This window comes from Talpa occidentalis, unplaced genomic scaffold, assembly GCF_014898055.3.
Source record: "Talpa occidentalis isolate TD23 unplaced genomic scaffold, MPIMG_talOcc4v2.1 talOcc4.7, whole genome shotgun sequence".
Lineage (NCBI taxonomy): Eukaryota > Metazoa > Chordata > Mammalia > Eulipotyphla > Talpidae > Talpa > Talpa occidentalis.
This window is the reverse complement of record NW_023605083.1, coordinates 91,097,012-91,113,823: the sequence shown is the minus strand read 5'-3', so window position 1 is coordinate 91,113,823 and position 16,812 is coordinate 91,097,012. Positions and strand designations below refer to the sequence as shown.

Here is a 16,812-nt window from a genome sequence, read left to right as displayed (position 1 = left end):
CGGGTCCTGTTGGGACTTGGGTGGGAGAAGGAGGTATCTGAAACCGAAGCAGTTCCTCTGGAACTCTCTCACTGATCTTTGTATTTGGGCGTGAGTATTGCGGTAGCGAGGGCCTCCATTTCCTTGTCTCCGCCTTTCCAGGTTGGAATGGAGGAAGCCATCGTGTCACGTGACCAACCGGCAAGTCACGTGACGGGGAACAGGCACTAGCCGGACCTGGAGGATCTGCTGGTGTTTTTTGGCGCTGTGCTTTTTTGGGAGCAGAGGATAGGAACCATCTCACTCCCCCTCTCGCAAATACCTTAGTTTCGGGTAGTGTCCAGCGATGGGGAAATGGTAAGTGAAACTTAGAGAATTACCCCAGGAGAGAATATCTCTGTCTCCTCTCCACTCATTTCTTTAAAGAAAATACTCTGACACAGTAAAAGGAGATAGGATTCTCTTCCCAAGGCCCAGTATGCTGTTGTAGCCAGAATATTTTAAAATTGCTATGGGTTTTGGGCTTTGGAAATACTTGAGGAACATTTTGCTATTAAACTTAAAATACTGAATAAGTTTGGCTGTCAAATCTAGGAAAAATATGCACAGTTAAAGTCCTGGAGAAGCAGACTCACTGAACAAGGTGTGAAGGTGAGTGGTCCTTATAAATGTACTGGAGAAAGGAATAAGTGTAAAAAAAAGCCACTGCTTCCCTACTGTAAACTAAGGAAACAGATTATAGTCCTTTGAATAAAGTAGGGTATATGCTTCAAAAAATATGAAAGCTTATCTTCTCAAAAAAAAAAAATTGGGTACTTCATTGGTGAGAGACTGATGTGTAATAGTTATTCTGGGAACTGGGGTTGTTTGAAGAATACAATTTTGCAGTGAGCTTGTTGTGCCCATTCTAGTAAGGACATTGATCATATCGCAATTGAGAGGGGTCATTTAATTCCAACACCTCAGCCAGAGAGAAACACTGTCAGTGGCTAGAATAACTGCGTAATTTTCTATTCATTTTGTGTGTATTTTTCCAGGAAGGGTTGTGTATAAGAACTTGGAAAACATGGAGACACCCCAAAGTAGTAAAGGGGCTGGAAAAGTGACCTTGAAACATGAACTTTACATAGTTTGAGACTAGGAAAGGAAGCTATTTTGAAGGCTTTTATTGTTTTAAAAACACCATTCTTACTCAGGGACTTTTGGGGTATGTGTGTGAATAGGAAAAATAGGTATGTGGTAGGGAAAGTTGCCAAAGAACAGAATTGTGAATTTTTAAGTTGGCCATCAAGCATGAGGTCTAGCTCCTGGGCAAGGAAAATTAGTTGCAGTAATTATAATCTCCACGTAATCTCTTCCCCTGCTCAGCATTTTTTTTTTTTAAGGTTTATTTATTTATACAGGAGCTGGGGTGCAGGCCAGAGGCGTGGGAGGGTGAGAGGATTCACCAGAGACAGACCCCAGAGCAGAACAGGCAGATGGGCCAAAGGCACTGCTGAGGGGACCAGCAGTCAAGACAGGAGAGGTCTGCTGCGCCATGTGGGACTCTCCCTGGCCGGCCGGGAATCGAACCAGCACAGTATTTTAGCAGCTGCGCCACAGGGGAGGGCCCCCTGCTCAGCATTCTCTGGAGGTTTTGGGAATAGAGTCAGTCCCTCAGGCCAATACAGGATACCCTCTTGCAGGTACTGCCACTGAGGGCCAAATCCAGCCCACACGCTGCTCATGTCCTTAAAGCAAAGGTTTTTTTTTTTTTTTTTTTTTTTGGCATTTTTATATGACTGACTAAATTGAAAGAATATTTTGCGACAGGTTCATAGTTCACAATCATAAATAAATTTTTATTGAAACATTAATTTACATATTTTCTGTAGCTGCTTTTGCGTTATAGCAGGAGAGTTGAGCAGTTATGAGAGACTGTGTGGCCTACAGAGCCTAAAGTATTTATTATCTGGCTCTTTGCCAAAAGGGATTTCTGCCTCCTGGGCTAGCGGGATGCTGATAAAGGTGGTTTAGTCAGGGGGGAGGGGGGGGGAGGAAAGAGAGCGACAGCAGCAGAGATTAGGAAACCAAAAAATTCAAGATCAAAGTGTCAATTCTAGAGCTGATCTGAGGTCTTCCAGGTCGGAGCACTTTAGGGTTCAGATAGTGACACTGTTCTCTATGTGGCTGGGCTTCATGTATTCATAGGGTATGTCAAGTTGCTTATTCCGGGCTGTGATCTCCCTTTCGAGGTTTTCCAAATCCATTTGCAATTGCTTTAGTATAGCCTTGACCTTGGGGCCTGAGAAATACTTTTCTTTGTGATGCCCCAGAGGCACCTGAGAAAGAACAAAAGCATCACTTAGTTTATTTTCTACAGGCAGAAATACCTGGAACCCAGCCATTCTGTCATTTTTTTCCTAGCTGTCATTTCCCTTTTTTCCAGAGGCCTCTCTTACCATGTCTGGCTGGCGGCGACCCAGATGCCACGTGATGGTCATTTGAAGACAGGACTGCTGGACATCAGGTAGTGACCCCATCACTGTGGCCATGGTCACATCTTTGGTGGTAGGTGGGGGCATCCGCATTGTGCACGGGGCATTAGGAACCCAGGCATACCAGTCCAGCTGTGGGAAGAAACTGCAACCCTAGGATCCTGATACACGGGGTTTGGATCCCCTTTTCCCTGGGGCAGTCCATGGTCCAGACCCTTGCCTTCAAGGACTTAAGCTTTCAGTTGTCCATACCTGACCCTGGTTGACGGCCGAGTGCTGGACAGTGCATGTGAAGACACACATGGTAAGGAAATGGCAGAGTTGCTTCTGGGACTGGAAGGAGATGGGAAAACCTATGCAGAAAAGAAATAGGATTTAGAAGTTATGACATAAGAGGAGAGAAATAAAGACTAACAGGGGTGTCTGTATTTTAAAGTTGATGAGTATTTGTTCATTTGTTCTTTTATTCAAGTATGCATCAGACATGAGTTTCAATAAAAGCTCAAACAATATAGTTTGTTTACATTAGACCAAGCATTTAACCTCTCTGAATCTCAGTTTCTGTGAATGTGAATTAACCTATCTTTTCAATAAGATAATGTATAGAAGTCATCTGGTATGTGACAAAAATTCGATAAATGTTATTGTTATGGAGGGGCCAGGAGCTAAAAAGATTGCATCATCAAAGATCCTTTACCTCAAAAAGTGGTTAAGAATTTAGGGATGCTTCCTTCTATTCCAGGACTGGAAATGACAAGTGTCTGAGTTGTAAGGTGAGGAATGACAGAAAGTCATAGATTTCTAGTGTCACAGCCAAGTGAGGCTTCCCACAAGGGTTACCTCAGGCCACTCATTTTACAGTGGAGGTGGGGGCTCAGAGACCCCATTAATGTTACTAATTAAGTAGAACAAATATAATTACTCTCATTTTATAGATTTAAAAAAAGGTAAGACCAGAGATTAAATTGCTTGTCAGGATCTCAGAGTTGGGAAAAGGCAGAGGTTGACCTTAAACTTGGGTTTCTGGCCGTTAATCCCAACTCTGATATAGTTGTTTTAAAGATCTATCTATCTATCGATCTATCTATCTGTCTATCTTTTTATGTGTAGAAGAGCTGGGGTATAGGCCAGAGGTGCAGGGGAATGAGAGGATTCACCAGAGACAGAGTGGGGAACAGAACAGGCAGATCTACTGAAATACACTGCTGAGCAGTAGGCGAGACAGGAGAGGGCTGCTGTGTCATCTCCTTGGCTGGGGATCAAATTCAGACCCTTGAGGTGATAGCGCTGAGACTCAACCCCTAGGCGACTAGGGAAGTTCATCCCATTTTGTTTTTTGTTTTTTTTTAACTGTAGCACAAAATCTGTTGGGAAAATTAGGCAAAGGTGAGCTGTGAGATCTTAGGAAGGGAGAGTAATAGCAGAGGCGAAAGCTACTGTGAATTTAAAAAAAAATTTTTTTCTGAATGTAAATACTATTTGGGGGAAAGATGACCAGGGGGAGGAAGAAATGTCTTTTGGTGAGGGGGGGGTGGCATGTGCAGCCTGAGGCATGTGCAGCCTGAGGCAAGTGCAGCCTGTGCAGTATTGAGAGCTACTATTTGGTCCTGGAAGGGCAGGGTAGTGCAGCCACAGTCCCCAGGGGTAGGCTTCCTCCTGCGTGTGGGTTTATTGCTCCCCTATCCCTAGGGCCTGGCCATAATGGTTTCCCAGTAAATGTTACCCCACACAGGCAGAGATGTTGGTGAAAAGTGGAAGGAACGGACTGAAAGATGATTTGAAGCAGTCTAGGCTGGCCCACATGTGTCAGCGAGAAAAGGAACAACCTAGAAAAGCTCAGGAAAGGATATTTCTTTCCCAGAGTTTAAATGTTGGTGGGGGTTGCTTCTTGGCCTCTTGGCCAAGATCAAGTATAAAATGTTGCTGGAGGAAAAAAGGATATAGGTGGTGGGTAGACAGGGCATTAAAGGTAGTGGCTAGATCCTAATGGACAGGGGTAGGGGTGGGGAAGACTGGATTGGCCAAAGAAATGTGAGCCCCAAGGGCAGGACTCTGAGCCTGGGTTTGAAGCAAAGCATATACAGTATTGAGTTTGCACTTAGACATGCCCTTGCATTGTGGCAAGTGTGCAGTGTGCCCAGGACTCTGTGTACCAAGCAAGAGGAGAAGAGAGGGAAAGCCAGGGTGGGACACTATAGGCTTTGGTGGAAATTTTTTCCCATTTAGGTAGGAAATTAGGCAACCATGAGGAGAGAACTTGATATCATGCAAGGACTGGGCAGATCCCTCACTGGCCATGGCTCTGGCCTTATTGGGCCCCTTGCAATGGGGATGGGGGACAGAAGGAAAGGTTGAGTGCCAAGGTCTGGGAGGAGGACAATCTTTGGATATCAAGAATTGTCTAAGGAGGCAGGACTGGCATTCAGATGCTTCATCTGTGGAGAGGAGGGTTTTGTGAAGAGTTGGGGTCATGTCCCCAGAAGAGCAGGGCTGAAATGGGGCTCTGGGCAGAGTCTTTGAGGCACTCCCAGCTCTGGGGAGGGGTCCTACCTCGGTCCTGGGCCTGGCATAGCCCCACTTCAGTGATCTCCCGACACCAGGCCTGCAGCTCAGGGTCCCCTCTCACGACATCATCCCCGGGGTAGAAGAGACGGCAGATCCCCTCGACGTACCTGTCCAGAGGAGGGCGTGAGCCTCGGAGACTAGACTTCTCTTTCCTGTGGCCTTTGCCCAGCTCGCTCTCACTGTCTGAATACAGATCCTTTAAGACTTGTCTTTTGGGACATTCCTCATCTCTTTTTGAACACTAGTGTAGAATGGAAGGGAATGTAGGTCACTGGTTCTAGGAATTCCCTATACAAGGTTGATAGTCAATTTTTCTAACAAAGAATGGGTCATATTTCTTGATTGGCAGACGAGATCCCTCACTCTCCTCACCGCAGAGACTAGACCTAGGCTCTCTGCCCCTACCCCAGTCTTCTCCTTTTAATGCCCTACTCACTGACTCCTTGCTCATTCCCATCCCCAGGACCGAATCTCAGCTCTTCTGTCTGGACCCTGCAGTTTTCATGTTCATTTTGCCCTGTACTGACCTCAGCCCAGAGCTCCGCTCGCCCTCCCCCCAGGCCTCTCCATTGCTCAGCCCCACTCTCACCCACCGGGCAATGATCTCCCAGAGGTGTAAAGCATCGTGGGCATAGAGAGCACTTGGGACTCCCAGCAGGCCCCGGTCAGCCAGGTTATCAGGAGGACAGAGGGAGCGGTAGGTTAGCTGAGCCAAGGCCCGACGGAGCAGCTGCACATGGCCTCCTCCACCTGTGCTTATTGCCTGGGTCAAGATAAATGAGCAGTCTTGAGGGGAGAACACGGGCATAGTATATAAGGAGTTCAGGTGTGGGCTTTTCACATTTAAAGACATGGGGATAAGGTGGGGGGACTCATGGGTTTTAAGAACAATCACACAGGCTGGTCTGGGATCTTGAAAGTAGCAGGAGGTCATACATAACTGGGTGATTAAGCAGCCCCACACCCCATTCCCTCCTTACCTTATCAAATATACCTCCATCTGAAATGAGTTGTGTCCGAGCCCTGGTGTTGATTTCCATGGTGTAGCGGATGTGCGGGATCAGGAGCTGGATGGAGGGAATGGAGAGGGGTTTATGGAGCCCATGCTTGGGCCCTTCCTGTGTGTGTTTGGGGGTGTGCCTTCTCTCCCTTTGTTACTTTCCCTGCCTCTGATCATTCACTACCATGCTTTCCTCACTGCCCCTCTGATTCACACTCTGTGGCCAGACTGACCAGGATTTTAGTTCACCCTTTGACATGAGCTTTGAAACCTGACCAAAGTAATAACCCCTGTAAGTGTTAACCTCATTTGTCAACAAGGGTGATAACAGGGTTTCTTATCTCAGGGCACTGTGCCGGTGCTTACATGAGGGTGTCGAGTGTTTAGAGTACACAGGAACAGCAGCTGTTCTCAGTTATTTTTGCTGAGTGTGGATATCCTTTAGGAATCAGCCCCTTTTCATTTCTTTGATACTTCTATTCAGTCTTCTAAATAAACCTCTCCACACATTGCTAAAGCCACCCCTCCATTCTCTGTTCCTTTCATCGCTGGGTTTTGTATCTCAGTCTGTTTTGTCTTCATTTCCACCCAGTTTATATTCAGGTGTCCTGTGGTGTTGGTATTGATCTGAGCTGATGCTGGACGCAGGGCAGCACCCAACTAACTACGCTGATGTTCAAGGTATCAGAGCAGCTCACATTGGTCTGAAACTTTTCCAAAAGTTCATGAAAGATGCTGAGTGACTAGAACGTCCACATGAAGAGAAACGATACCCGAGGCCCAAGGACTCCTAATAACAGTAATGATCTTTGCAAGAACTAGTCACTTTTTAACTGGTACCTTTTAGCCTGTATCATGCTGCTGTGCTGTGTCACTCTGTCCACTAACAGCTCCATAATGGAGCGCGCACCTGGTAAGTGCTGAGGTCAGGATTCAGACCCCCACAGTCTGAATCCAGAGCCTGCACAGCTGACCTTTGAGACATTTACAGGCACAGCTCTCCTGGCTATCCTGATGGCAACTCCGGTATTGACCAAGGGATGAAGCTGTTGTGCTGAGTGAGGACAGGTAGGAAGAGGGCTGAGCTGTCAGGGACAGTAAAGTAAATCTCTGCTTATCCTATTCAATATGGTGAAGTCGGACACTGTGAAATCAATAAAACCCAAGATTTTCTTAACCACACTGATCTCCATCTTGTTTGTTGCCCCAGACTCAGAGAGGCCACAGTTACAATATATTGCCTTGGGGAGTCCCCAGAGGAGGCCCCCAAAGTAAACAATTCATTTGTCCTCCCAACCAGGGTTCGCTCGTATATCTTGCCAATACTTCATGCTTAAAACCAAACAGCTCATCTTTGTCTCTAAACTGACTTCTCCCGTCCTAAATGTTTCTGACAGTTGCTTGGGTTCATAAACTTGTTCTTTCTCTGCCATCTTCCCTGTATCTAAAGTGTTAAGATTTTGAGAACTTTTTAAAGCAAGGACAAGTCTTACTTTGTTGCCTTCTGCCTAGCAATAGATACTGAACTAATTGTAAAATGAAAGTGTTTCTAGTGTGGCACTCCCACCGTGCTGGGTCCCAGGTGCTGGGAAAGCATGGACCTCTGCCTGTTCCCTCTCCAGTTTCACACCCAAGCATGCCATGGCTACTGTTGTTTCCCTTCACTGAGACTCTGATTTTTTCCTTTTTCATTTCTGTCAGCCACCTTGCTAAGGCGTGTGGTTACCTTCCTCTTTTCTGGGCAGGTATAGTAGCCTGCTTGGCTATTCTTGTCTTTTGATCTGTTCCTGCTTAGACTCCCCCGTGCGGTGGAAGGTTCTCTATCAGTCCTATAATGCTTTAGGTGGTCTCTTGGGATTTCAAATTCCAGTTCCAGATGTTCTCTGGTTGGTTCTTTTAGGCATCACTTGGTCTTTCTGGCTAAAGAATAAATCTTCCAAGGCAAGAACAAGAGTTGTTTTTCTAACAATAGCCTGTAATTCAGGTCCATTGCTGTCAGGTATCTGACAATTTTAGAGGGTCCCTTTATAATATGTCCTGAAGAAATGTTAAGTGACTTAATTAAAATTCATGTCTCGAGGTATTGGATCAACCTTTCTTCTCCCCTTTTACAAATTGCTATAGAGATTTTTTTGCTACTGCAATATCATATGATATCAGGTGGTTTCCTGTCCCTGAGATGTGGGACCTGGAGGGTAGAGGATGTACCTTGAAGATGGGGTGCATCTCTGGGAGGCACCTCATGGTGGCGACAGCAATGACCTCAGCCAGCAGATGAGTGCTCAGCAGATGATGATGCAGCTGGTGCAGTTGAAAATCTGAATTTCGGACCCAGCACTTTGCCAGGAGCCAAGCAAGTGGGGGGTCTGAGGGCAGGAACAGTGCTGGGATGGGGAGACTAGGGCTGGGAGGCTGGATCTGGGGGAAAAAAAATTAAGCATGTATTGAGCTCCTACTTTACAGATGACATTATGCTTCCCATTCTGGAGGAAGCCAACCAAATTAGACACTTTCCTTCCAGGAGGCTGTAACTTAGTTGGAGGATCGAGGACCTCGGTAGACTTGGCACCTGCCAGTGCCCTGGTGGTTGCCCTCAATGCAGGGGTCAGAAGCAGGGGTCCAGAAAGGAAGCCCTAACAGTGCTTTGGAAGAAACATGATGGTGTCTGTGTGGATGGGAGAATGGAAAAGGGAAGCTGGATATGTGTGCTAATTGACTGTTCACATGAACTGACTGTTGAGAACTATAGGGAAAAAGATATTCTAGAAAAGATGGATAGTTAGAGTCAGAGGCCACTGAGAAATTAAGTAGTGATTTTTTTTTTAAAGATTTATTTACTTTTGCATAGAAGAACAGGGGTGTTGGCCAGAAGTTCAGGGGGTGAGAGGATTCACCAGAGACAGTGGGGAGCAGAACTGGCAGATCTACTGAAATACACTGCTACAGGGAGCTGCAGGTGAGACAGAAGAGTTCTGCTGCTCCATGTGGGTCACCTCCCTGGCTGGGGATTGAACTCAGACCATTGAGATGATAGCGCTGAGACTTAACCCCTGTACCACCAGGGAGGCCCTAAGCAGTGATTCTTAAGGTGTGTTCCCAAACAGCAGCATCAGCATCACTTTGGAACTTGTTAGCAAATTCTTGGCCTCTGCCCCAGGCCTACTGAATCAGAAAATCTGGTGGTGGGACCAGGCAACCTTTGTTTTAACAAGCCCTTCTGGTGATTCTAATGCAGGCTGAAGTTAGTTCCACTGGGTATAGGATGAGACTCCTAAAGGCCCTATGACTCTTGAACAAGTCCTTCCAGTTGGATGAGTCAGGGGAAACGAGGCTGTGAGCAAACTGTGGCATAAGGACAGGTCCCATTGTGTGAGGAAGGAGTTTGGGAGCCACGAGTCAGGGGGCTGGGTCCTTGGCAGGGGAAGCTGGAGTGGACAGAGGACAGTATTGGCAGGAGGACGCCCACGGCACCACACCTGGATGACCATGGGTAGCAGTTTCCCATCAGATTCCATCTTCAGCATCACGAGAGGAGCTGCCAGGTACTGCTTCTCTCCTCGGATCACGTTGGCTGGAATTCCATCGAGCAGGATGAAGTCAGCCTCAAACAGGGAGCCTTGCTGGGGAAGGAGTTCACGTATAGCTCGAGATCAGAGTCGACCACCAGAGGGTCAGGGCAGGGGTGGGGGTGTTTAAAGATGTTTATCTGTATCAATACCAGAGTCTTGGCAGAACTAGAGCATCTGGTGCATTTTATCTCACTCTAAAGAGATAGCCTGGGGAGGTGGGCCTCTTCCTCAGGGATATGTGGTAGCCATTCTTAGTTTAGAACCAGATCTGCTCCAGTTTGCATTACCAGCATTGGAAACTATTGCTTTGTCAAGACAGCGAGTCTCCTTTCCTATGATTCTCATGATTCCCCTGATCTCTACTCTCCGTGTTTGGCCTCCACCAACTCAGCAAATGCTTTCACTTCCTGATCCTATCACCTCCTCTACCAAATATTCCACTGAAACAAACAATATGTTTGTTCCCTTAGCCACCACTATCACTGAATCCAGCAAAGGCATGAACATACTCACACCTTTCCTGCCTCATCCTTCTCACAGCTCCTCTCTTCTAAACCCAGGCTCCTTCAGGGAACCTTCCAATCCCCCAGCTGGATGGAGCTTTCTTCATTTTCCGGGCCCAGCACACTGGTGTCCACAGCACTGATATTAGCCAGGAAATGTCATTATCCCTGCTAACATCCCTGACCCGTTCTGTGCTCTAGGAATCCATCCTTTTTCTCCTTCTATATGAGAGCTCCTTATAGATGTTCCTACATGCCTTATCTTTGGGTGTTCCAGGACAGGACACTGCCCCCGGGCACAGTGGCTACCACACTCTCCCTTTACTTATTCATCCTTGGTCCCTTCCCTTATTGTTTCTTCTCCCCACATACAAGGAGAAAGCAAGGCAGGGAGGGAGGGGGTACCTGGAGTTCTTTCTCTAACTGAGTCCGAAGTTCCTCCATCCCAGGGGGCAGCACCAGCCTGGAGGGCAGAGAGGTGGAGCGTCTCAACATCATGGGGTTGGCACCGTTGAGGAACTGGTAGCCGAAAATCTCATCATCCTGCCAGCGCTGATGGACCATCTCTGTGGGGTTGAGGGTGGAGTGTAGAAGGAGAATATTTACCTTAGGCCGCATGTCCCTCTCCTCTAGTCCCTCCCCCACCACTGAGATTCTGTCATGACCACCCCATATTCAGCCCTTGCCTTTTCATCTCAAGGCCTCTGTGAGATGATGAGACACCATAAGGTCTCATCTGGATAGGAATTATTGGGCTCTATGGAGTGTAATGTTTGGTCATCTACGGGCATGAAGAGGTTTATCAAGACCTGGGGAAACCACTGACCAGCTAGGGCACTCTTCGGGCCCCAGAAGATCTGATCAAAATCCTCCAGACGGTTCCAGGGGCTCAGAAGGGTATAAACACGCTTGAGGATAGTCTCCAGAGTCCTAGGATAGGTGTTGAGGCATGAACACCTGGGTCAATTCCTCAGCCCCTCACCGTGTACTATCATTCTTGGATCTCCAAGCCCTTATTTCACCCTGAGCTCCAGGATTTTTCTTACCCTGCCTTCTGTGTCCATTCAAAGTCCAGCCTCTTCTCCTCATGGAATCTCATATTTGGAGGTAGATCCTCCGTAGAGCCAGCAGCTATTGTCAGGGGTAACCCTTCCTTCCAGGTGGCCCAGCTAGGAGATGGGGACAGGGCTTCAGTGGGCTGTCTGGGTCAGTGGTGGGGACAGGGGCAGGGAAGGGGAGGGCTACAGGGGAGAGCCTCTGAATGGGTGGTCACCAATATGTTTGTTGTCTTTCCTTTAGTTCCTTTTCTCGATGCTTCTGGAATATATCCAATGCATTGTCCCCTGCCAGACGTGCTGGGGAGACAAGAAGATTTGCCATGCAGTTTTGTGTGGTCCTGTGCCCTCCCTGCTTGTCCTCATCTTCCTTTCATAGTCATAGTCCATGTGATCAGTCATGATCTGTGACTTTTGTCACAGACTGCATTGATGGATTCCCCAGACACATTTACCCCACTTTTGCCAACTTTACCCTTTTGGTTTCATTTATCTCAGCCTTCATTTACTGCCTTGACACAAAAATCTGTTATTTGCTACCCTTTCCTGTCCCTTAACTCATCTTCCCCTACCTGATCCTATATCAAGAGTTATGGGTGCATCAATCACCTTAATTAAGATGATAAAAGCTTAATCACCATTATGCCCACACCTTGTCTACTGTATATTGCTTTGGTTCATTTCACATGCCTTGAACCTCAGATGCCACACCTTTAACCTTCTCCCAGCTGTTGAAAAACAGCTGTGTTTGCTTTCTCCACTTGGCTTCCCTTTTTCCTTATGGGCTTCCCTTTTTCCTTATGACCTACCACCAGAGTTGGTGTTTATTACTTGTTCCTGCACTGGTCCTTTTTGTCAATTGTCTAGGGGTCACATTTCATGTTTCCATCTTTAGCTGTCCTTGCTGTCAGGTTTTTTTCTTGTTTCCCATGGGAGCAAATGCAGTATTTGCTGTCCTCCCTCACCCCCTCCTCAAAGTTTTCTTCCATGTTCTTCCACCCAGACCTCTCCAGAGTTGTCATTTATTGCTAATGTGGCTATCTCCTCTCAGGGACGCCCAGCACCGCCTGTTCACCTGTTTTCGCCCTAATTTGTATCCTGTCATGTAGACATCTTTCTGCTTTTACCCTGATTTTCAGTTTTCCCTCATTGGAGCAACGCCCCCTCCCACTTCTCACCTTCAAAGACAGTCTCTACTTCCCTGGCTCGCAGCCTTTTGAATTTTACATATAACTTTGGATTTTATCACTATCCCCCTCACCCCATCCTATCCCCACACTAAACCTGCTGACCCCCACTTTCGTCTTGTCCCTCCCGACCTTCCTCAGTCCTATTCCCGCGAGGCCTGGCACCCCCGTTCCCGCCCCGCCCCTCACCGGTGCCCTCGGGCAGGCTCAGCACGTCCTCGCCCTGCACCCAGCGGTAGCACGGGAAGGCGGCCTCGGCGCTGTCTCCCGGGCCCCGCACGGTGATGCGGTCGCAGAACCACGCGTCGTCCACCAGGGAGTGGTGTTTGCGCAGCTTCACGAACTGCAGCGGCCCCAGGTCCTCGGCGACGTGGCGCTCGAACTCCTCCACCTGGGGGCGCGGAAGCCGGCGGTGAGCCTCCGGGGCAGGAGGGGCGTCCGGCCGGGGCTGGGGCTGGGCTGAGGGGTGGCGTGGCGCCGGGGCGCGGCGGGCCGCTCTGGGGCGTCTCGCTTGGCCAGGTGCCCCGAGACGGCGCCCCGCGTCCGCTCCTCGGGACCCCGCGCGGCGAGGCCGAGCGAGCGGGGCGCGGACCGCAGGTGCCGAAGGGCCGGGCGCGCATCGCCACGACCGTCCATCCTCCGCCGACAGCCGTCGCCGCGTCCGCGCTCCCCGAGGCGCGTCCCGTTTACCCCGGACCCTGCGCTGTCAGGCCTCGGGCGCCCTTGGGAGGGGGAGGCTGAGAGGACCAGGGTCGGGGCGGGGGCGGCGGGGGAGGGTTGGGTGCCGCCCGGCCTCTGCCCCGGGAGCCCAAGTCGCCGGCGGGGACCGCCGGGGCGGCCAGGCGGCGCCGTTTCTTGCCTGGCCCCCAGCCCTCGCCGGCCCCCAGGGCGGAAGCCCCCCGTCGCGAGCCCCTCCCGACCGGGCTGGGGCTCCCGGCTCCGGCCCGCTGACCTGGCCCCGCGCCGGCCGCAGCTGCAGCTCCAGCTCCGCCTCCCCGCGCGCCCCGACGAGCCACAGCTGCACGCGGTTGTGGGACCCCGAGTAGAGCGAGGCCCCGGTGGCCACGCGGATGCGGTAGCGGCCCATAGTGGCCCCAGGCTGCTCAGGCTAGGGGGAGCCGGGTTCTGTGCGATCCTCCGAACCGCCCAGGGCCGCCGGCGAGTGTCTAGGCGCCCGAGGGCCAGTTCTGGACCTTTAAAGATGGGTCTGCGGCCCCGCCCTCCTCTCCACTTTTAGGCGCTCCCAAGTCCCCGCCCCGGACTAGCCCGAACCTGCCGGCAGTAGAGCCGGCTGTGGGGAAGGAGCGCGTCTCTATGTCGGAGTTGGGCTGCCGGGAGGTAAAGGGACCCTGGTCTGGGGGAGACCCAGAGGATGACGTTCCTGGTCTTCTCTGGACCTCCCGGGGGAGGCCTAGGGGTCACACAACTTGGGGTTGGAGGGACCAAAGATGTGGACACTCCTGGCATTTTGGAGAGCTGGGAGGAAGAATGGGAGGGTCTTTTCCAAATGGAGGAGAAAGTTCCCAGTTTTCTGGGTGGAAACGGGGAAAGGCAGTAGGGCGACTTATGGAAGGCCGACTGGGAGGCTGCGCAGGGCTCCGCGGGATTTCTAGCCTCGGTAACTCAGCTGCTGATTGCGACCGCATTTGAGCCCAGTTCTTAGAAACACAGACAAAGCGCCCAGGCTGCCTTGAACCTGGAAAAGCAGCAGTTCAAAGACTCGCCCCCACCTCTGCCTCGGCCTGATTCAGACATCCTGGCCTTAAGACCCGGGTGCACCAGATACGCAGAGAGACCTCACCGCGGCAGGGTAGTGAAAGCCTACTTTTGTCCAACCTTCACAGTGAAGCAGAAATTGTTTGGGACCCCGGCGTTAGGGGGCAGTATAGAGTCACCAGTGTACATGGGCTTGTCCCATGAACTTTGTTTTTTCCAGGTGAAAGCAGCCACTTCCCCACCAGTATATTCCAGGGTCGTTTTTATTTGGCCTCATCCTACCGTCCCTGATGCCAGCTCTTTCTGGCAGGATTCAATTTTCTCCCAAAAATTATGTGGAAACAGTTATTAGGCATGAAGTGCCACTTCTTCCCCCTTGTCCTTAAACATCCTCTGGCCCATTCCCATCCCCACCCCCAGCTATTTCCTGGGCAGGAAACCCAGGAACAGCTGTGGGACCAGTGCTGGTTGGGGGCTTTGTAAACATTAAAAGGGTGATTCAGGGTTCAGGCTTTGTCACTGACCCAGGAATCAGATGAAGCCTCTTACAGGTCTCTAGCTAGATCTTGGTGTGGGTTATAAGCATTTGGCTCACAGTGAATGTGTCTGTTGTCCTGGGTAGGGGGTGGGTCAGGGCAAGGTAAATCTGCTTTCTTGAGCCAGACCCTCACAAATGACTTGGTATATTGGTTATAAGAGGGAATAAGGTTGGGAATAAGAGGGGTTCTAGTCCTGCCTTCCAGCCTCCAAACCTCACTAAGTGTCTGATCCCTATTAGGTGCCATTCCCCTTTCTTGTCTTTGAGAACCCCCCCCACCCGCCACCCCACTATGTTCTTGCTCAGGACTGGGTGTCTCCCATTTGCCTGTCCAAAGTTCCTCAGTTTGGGGGATGATTCTGTTTAGTAATATCCGAATAAAGTGACTCACATTCCATTTTGTGTGGTAGCTGGATGTGGCCTTTCAATGCTGTTATTTTTTGCCTAGAAAAGAGAATTTGTTTTGTACCTGTTTCCAAAATCAGCCCATACTTCAGCCTCCTTCTCTGTTGTGTTGTGATACTTTTTCTGCCCCCTGTAGTGTAGCGGTCACTGGGCAGTGTAGGAGTGGGGTGCATGGAAGGTTGAGGTGTGTGGGATGAATAATTAAGAACAATAATCCAAGCTATTATATATGCTAAATAAGTTAATACATTTAAAACAGCTAGAAAATGCCAGGTTCCTGATCCCTCTGTATATTAGTTGCTATTATTCTATTCTTTACAGACTGAAAACAATTTCCAACTGAAATGTCAGCCTCACTCCTGGAAAATTTTCTGCCTTTCTCCTCCACACATTGTTTTTGTACATCCTTCCAAAGGCACCAGCCTCCCACGAGGGGTCTTATTCCTTATGATCCTCCTTCCCACATTTTTTTTTTTCTTTTTCCTTTTAAAGTACATGCACTATATTGGGGATATATAATTAAAAAGAAATTTTCACAACCTAGAAAACCTCTCCACAAAAAATAGTAGAGGAAGAAACAGTTTGATTGTCCAATAAGCATTAAACTAGAATGTGATGCATGTCACAAGCAATCGTGAAGAGATTTCGAAGCCCAAGAAATTTTGCCCTTTTCTGTAGTCAAACACAGGTACAAGCCCTAACACACGTTCTGAACACAGCCAATAGCTAGTCCTCAAGAGAGAGACTGGCAGCTCCATCTGCCTCACCTGCTTCATCCCAGCTGCTGAGCTCATGGGTGGCCCTCTGTGTTACTAACAGAGTTAAACAGGGGGGAAACAAAGCTCCTGATCTTTATGGCAAGAGGTAGTTTTGCAACTTAGAGCAAGGTGCCCACCTTAGTTAGGCTCCCGCCCTCCCACAGAAACTGGCAAGTGGGAGTGCTATCTCCCTTGATGTTTGTATTTCAAAGACTCCCAGGTCCCTGGGAAAGACATTCCTGGGTCATAAAGCTGGTCAGAGGCTTGGTTAGCGACTAAAAAGATGTACATGTTTTTTTAGAGACACAGAAAAAAGAACACGTTTTCTGAAGACAGCTCCCCTTTCTACTAAAAGGGAGGGAAGGAGTAGTCCCTTATCTTCAATGGGGAGAATGAAGCCTCCTATTTTAACATTTTTATTTGTTATTACAACCACCATTTTGTTCTTATGTTTGCTCCAGGAAGGGCACCGGGGAAGCCCACACACATGCTTCAAAGCTAGACTCTCCTCGCAGGTTCCCAGCACGCTGTTTCCTGCACCAGTCGCAGTCTCCCACATTCCCATTTCTTCTCTTTGCAGAACAACTTTACTTTTCCTTCACAGCCACTCTCCCTAGGTAATGCCCCTCACACCCCACAAGGCAGTGTGGGGGTGGGTTTGACCTGCCACAGGCTTGTGCAAGTATTTCCCGAAACACAAGAATGATTCCATTCCCTTCCTTTCGCCTCTTCCACTGTGGCTCAAACTGCAGTCAGGGTAGAGGATAACTCCAGTCCCTGCTACACAAGTGTTAGTGACTCATGTTTGGCATGGGCTTCATCCATTTATATTTGTGCCTTGGACAAACTGGACAAGTAGACATGGCATGATAGACTGTAACTTTAAACTCTGTACACAGAGAATCTGACTCCACGGTGGAAACTGTATTATCTGTTTTTTCCAGAGGCTGAGTGCCCACCCACGCCTGTCTGTAGGAAGTCCAGCACTTGCCTCCAAACCTGCCACTTCCTTCTGTCCTTGTTCTGTGATGTAATTGGGGGACATGATCCATGTGGTGCA

The 16,812-nt window shown here is 49.2% G+C and overlaps 1 protein-coding gene and 1 long non-coding RNA gene across 3 annotated transcripts; one reads left to right on the top strand and one right to left on the bottom strand.

Moving 5' to 3' along the window:
• The first annotated feature begins 158 nt into the window (after positions 1-158).
• On the top strand, positions 159-11,325 carry LOC119232718 (uncharacterized). The gene is made up of 3 exons (XR_008549752.1): positions 159-336; positions 2,408-2,488; positions 6,614-11,325. It is a non-coding gene; the product is annotated as an uncharacterized LOC119232718 (long non-coding RNA).
• Positions 1,805-13,479, bottom strand: LOC119232717 (polyunsaturated fatty acid lipoxygenase ALOX12). Of its 2 annotated transcripts, XM_037494909.2 has the most exons (14): positions 13,288-13,479; positions 12,525-12,726; positions 11,367-11,448; positions 11,140-11,262; positions 10,920-11,023; positions 10,499-10,659; positions 9,498-9,641; positions 8,230-8,439; positions 6,002-6,088; positions 5,615-5,784; positions 5,007-5,128; positions 2,709-2,809; positions 2,421-2,588; positions 1,805-2,300 (listed from the first exon to the last, which is right to left on the bottom strand). In XM_037494909.2, the coding sequence occupies exons 1-14, from the start codon at positions 13,420-13,422 to the stop codon at positions 2,121-2,123; spliced, it is 1,989 nt and encodes a 662-aa protein (XP_037350806.1). In that variant the 5' UTR covers positions 13,423-13,479; the 3' UTR covers positions 1,805-2,120. The 2 variants fall into 2 exon arrangements, with proteins under 2 accessions (XP_037350806.1, XP_054545748.1); XM_054689773.1 differs by lacking the exon at positions 10,920-11,023 and having other exon boundaries at positions 10,499-10,556.
• Between the last annotated feature and the right edge of the window lie 3,333 nt (positions 13,480-16,812).

What these genes read in the sequence shown, in the direction of transcription:
- LOC119232717 (XM_037494909.2), bottom strand. Translation starts at nt 13,422, where the DNA reads ATGGGCCGCTACCGCATCCGCGTGGCCACCGGGGCCTCGCTCTACTCG. An exon ending in ATGGAGGTATATTTGATAAG is followed by an intron (nt 5,785 to 6,001) that starts GTAAGGAGGGAA and finishes ATCTTGACCCAG; the next exon opens with GCAATAAGCACAGGTGGAGG. An exon ending in CTCTGGGAGATCATTGCCCG is followed by an intron (nt 5,129 to 5,614) that starts GTGGGTGAGAGT and finishes TCCTCTGGACAG; the next exon opens with GTACGTCGAGGGGATCTGCC.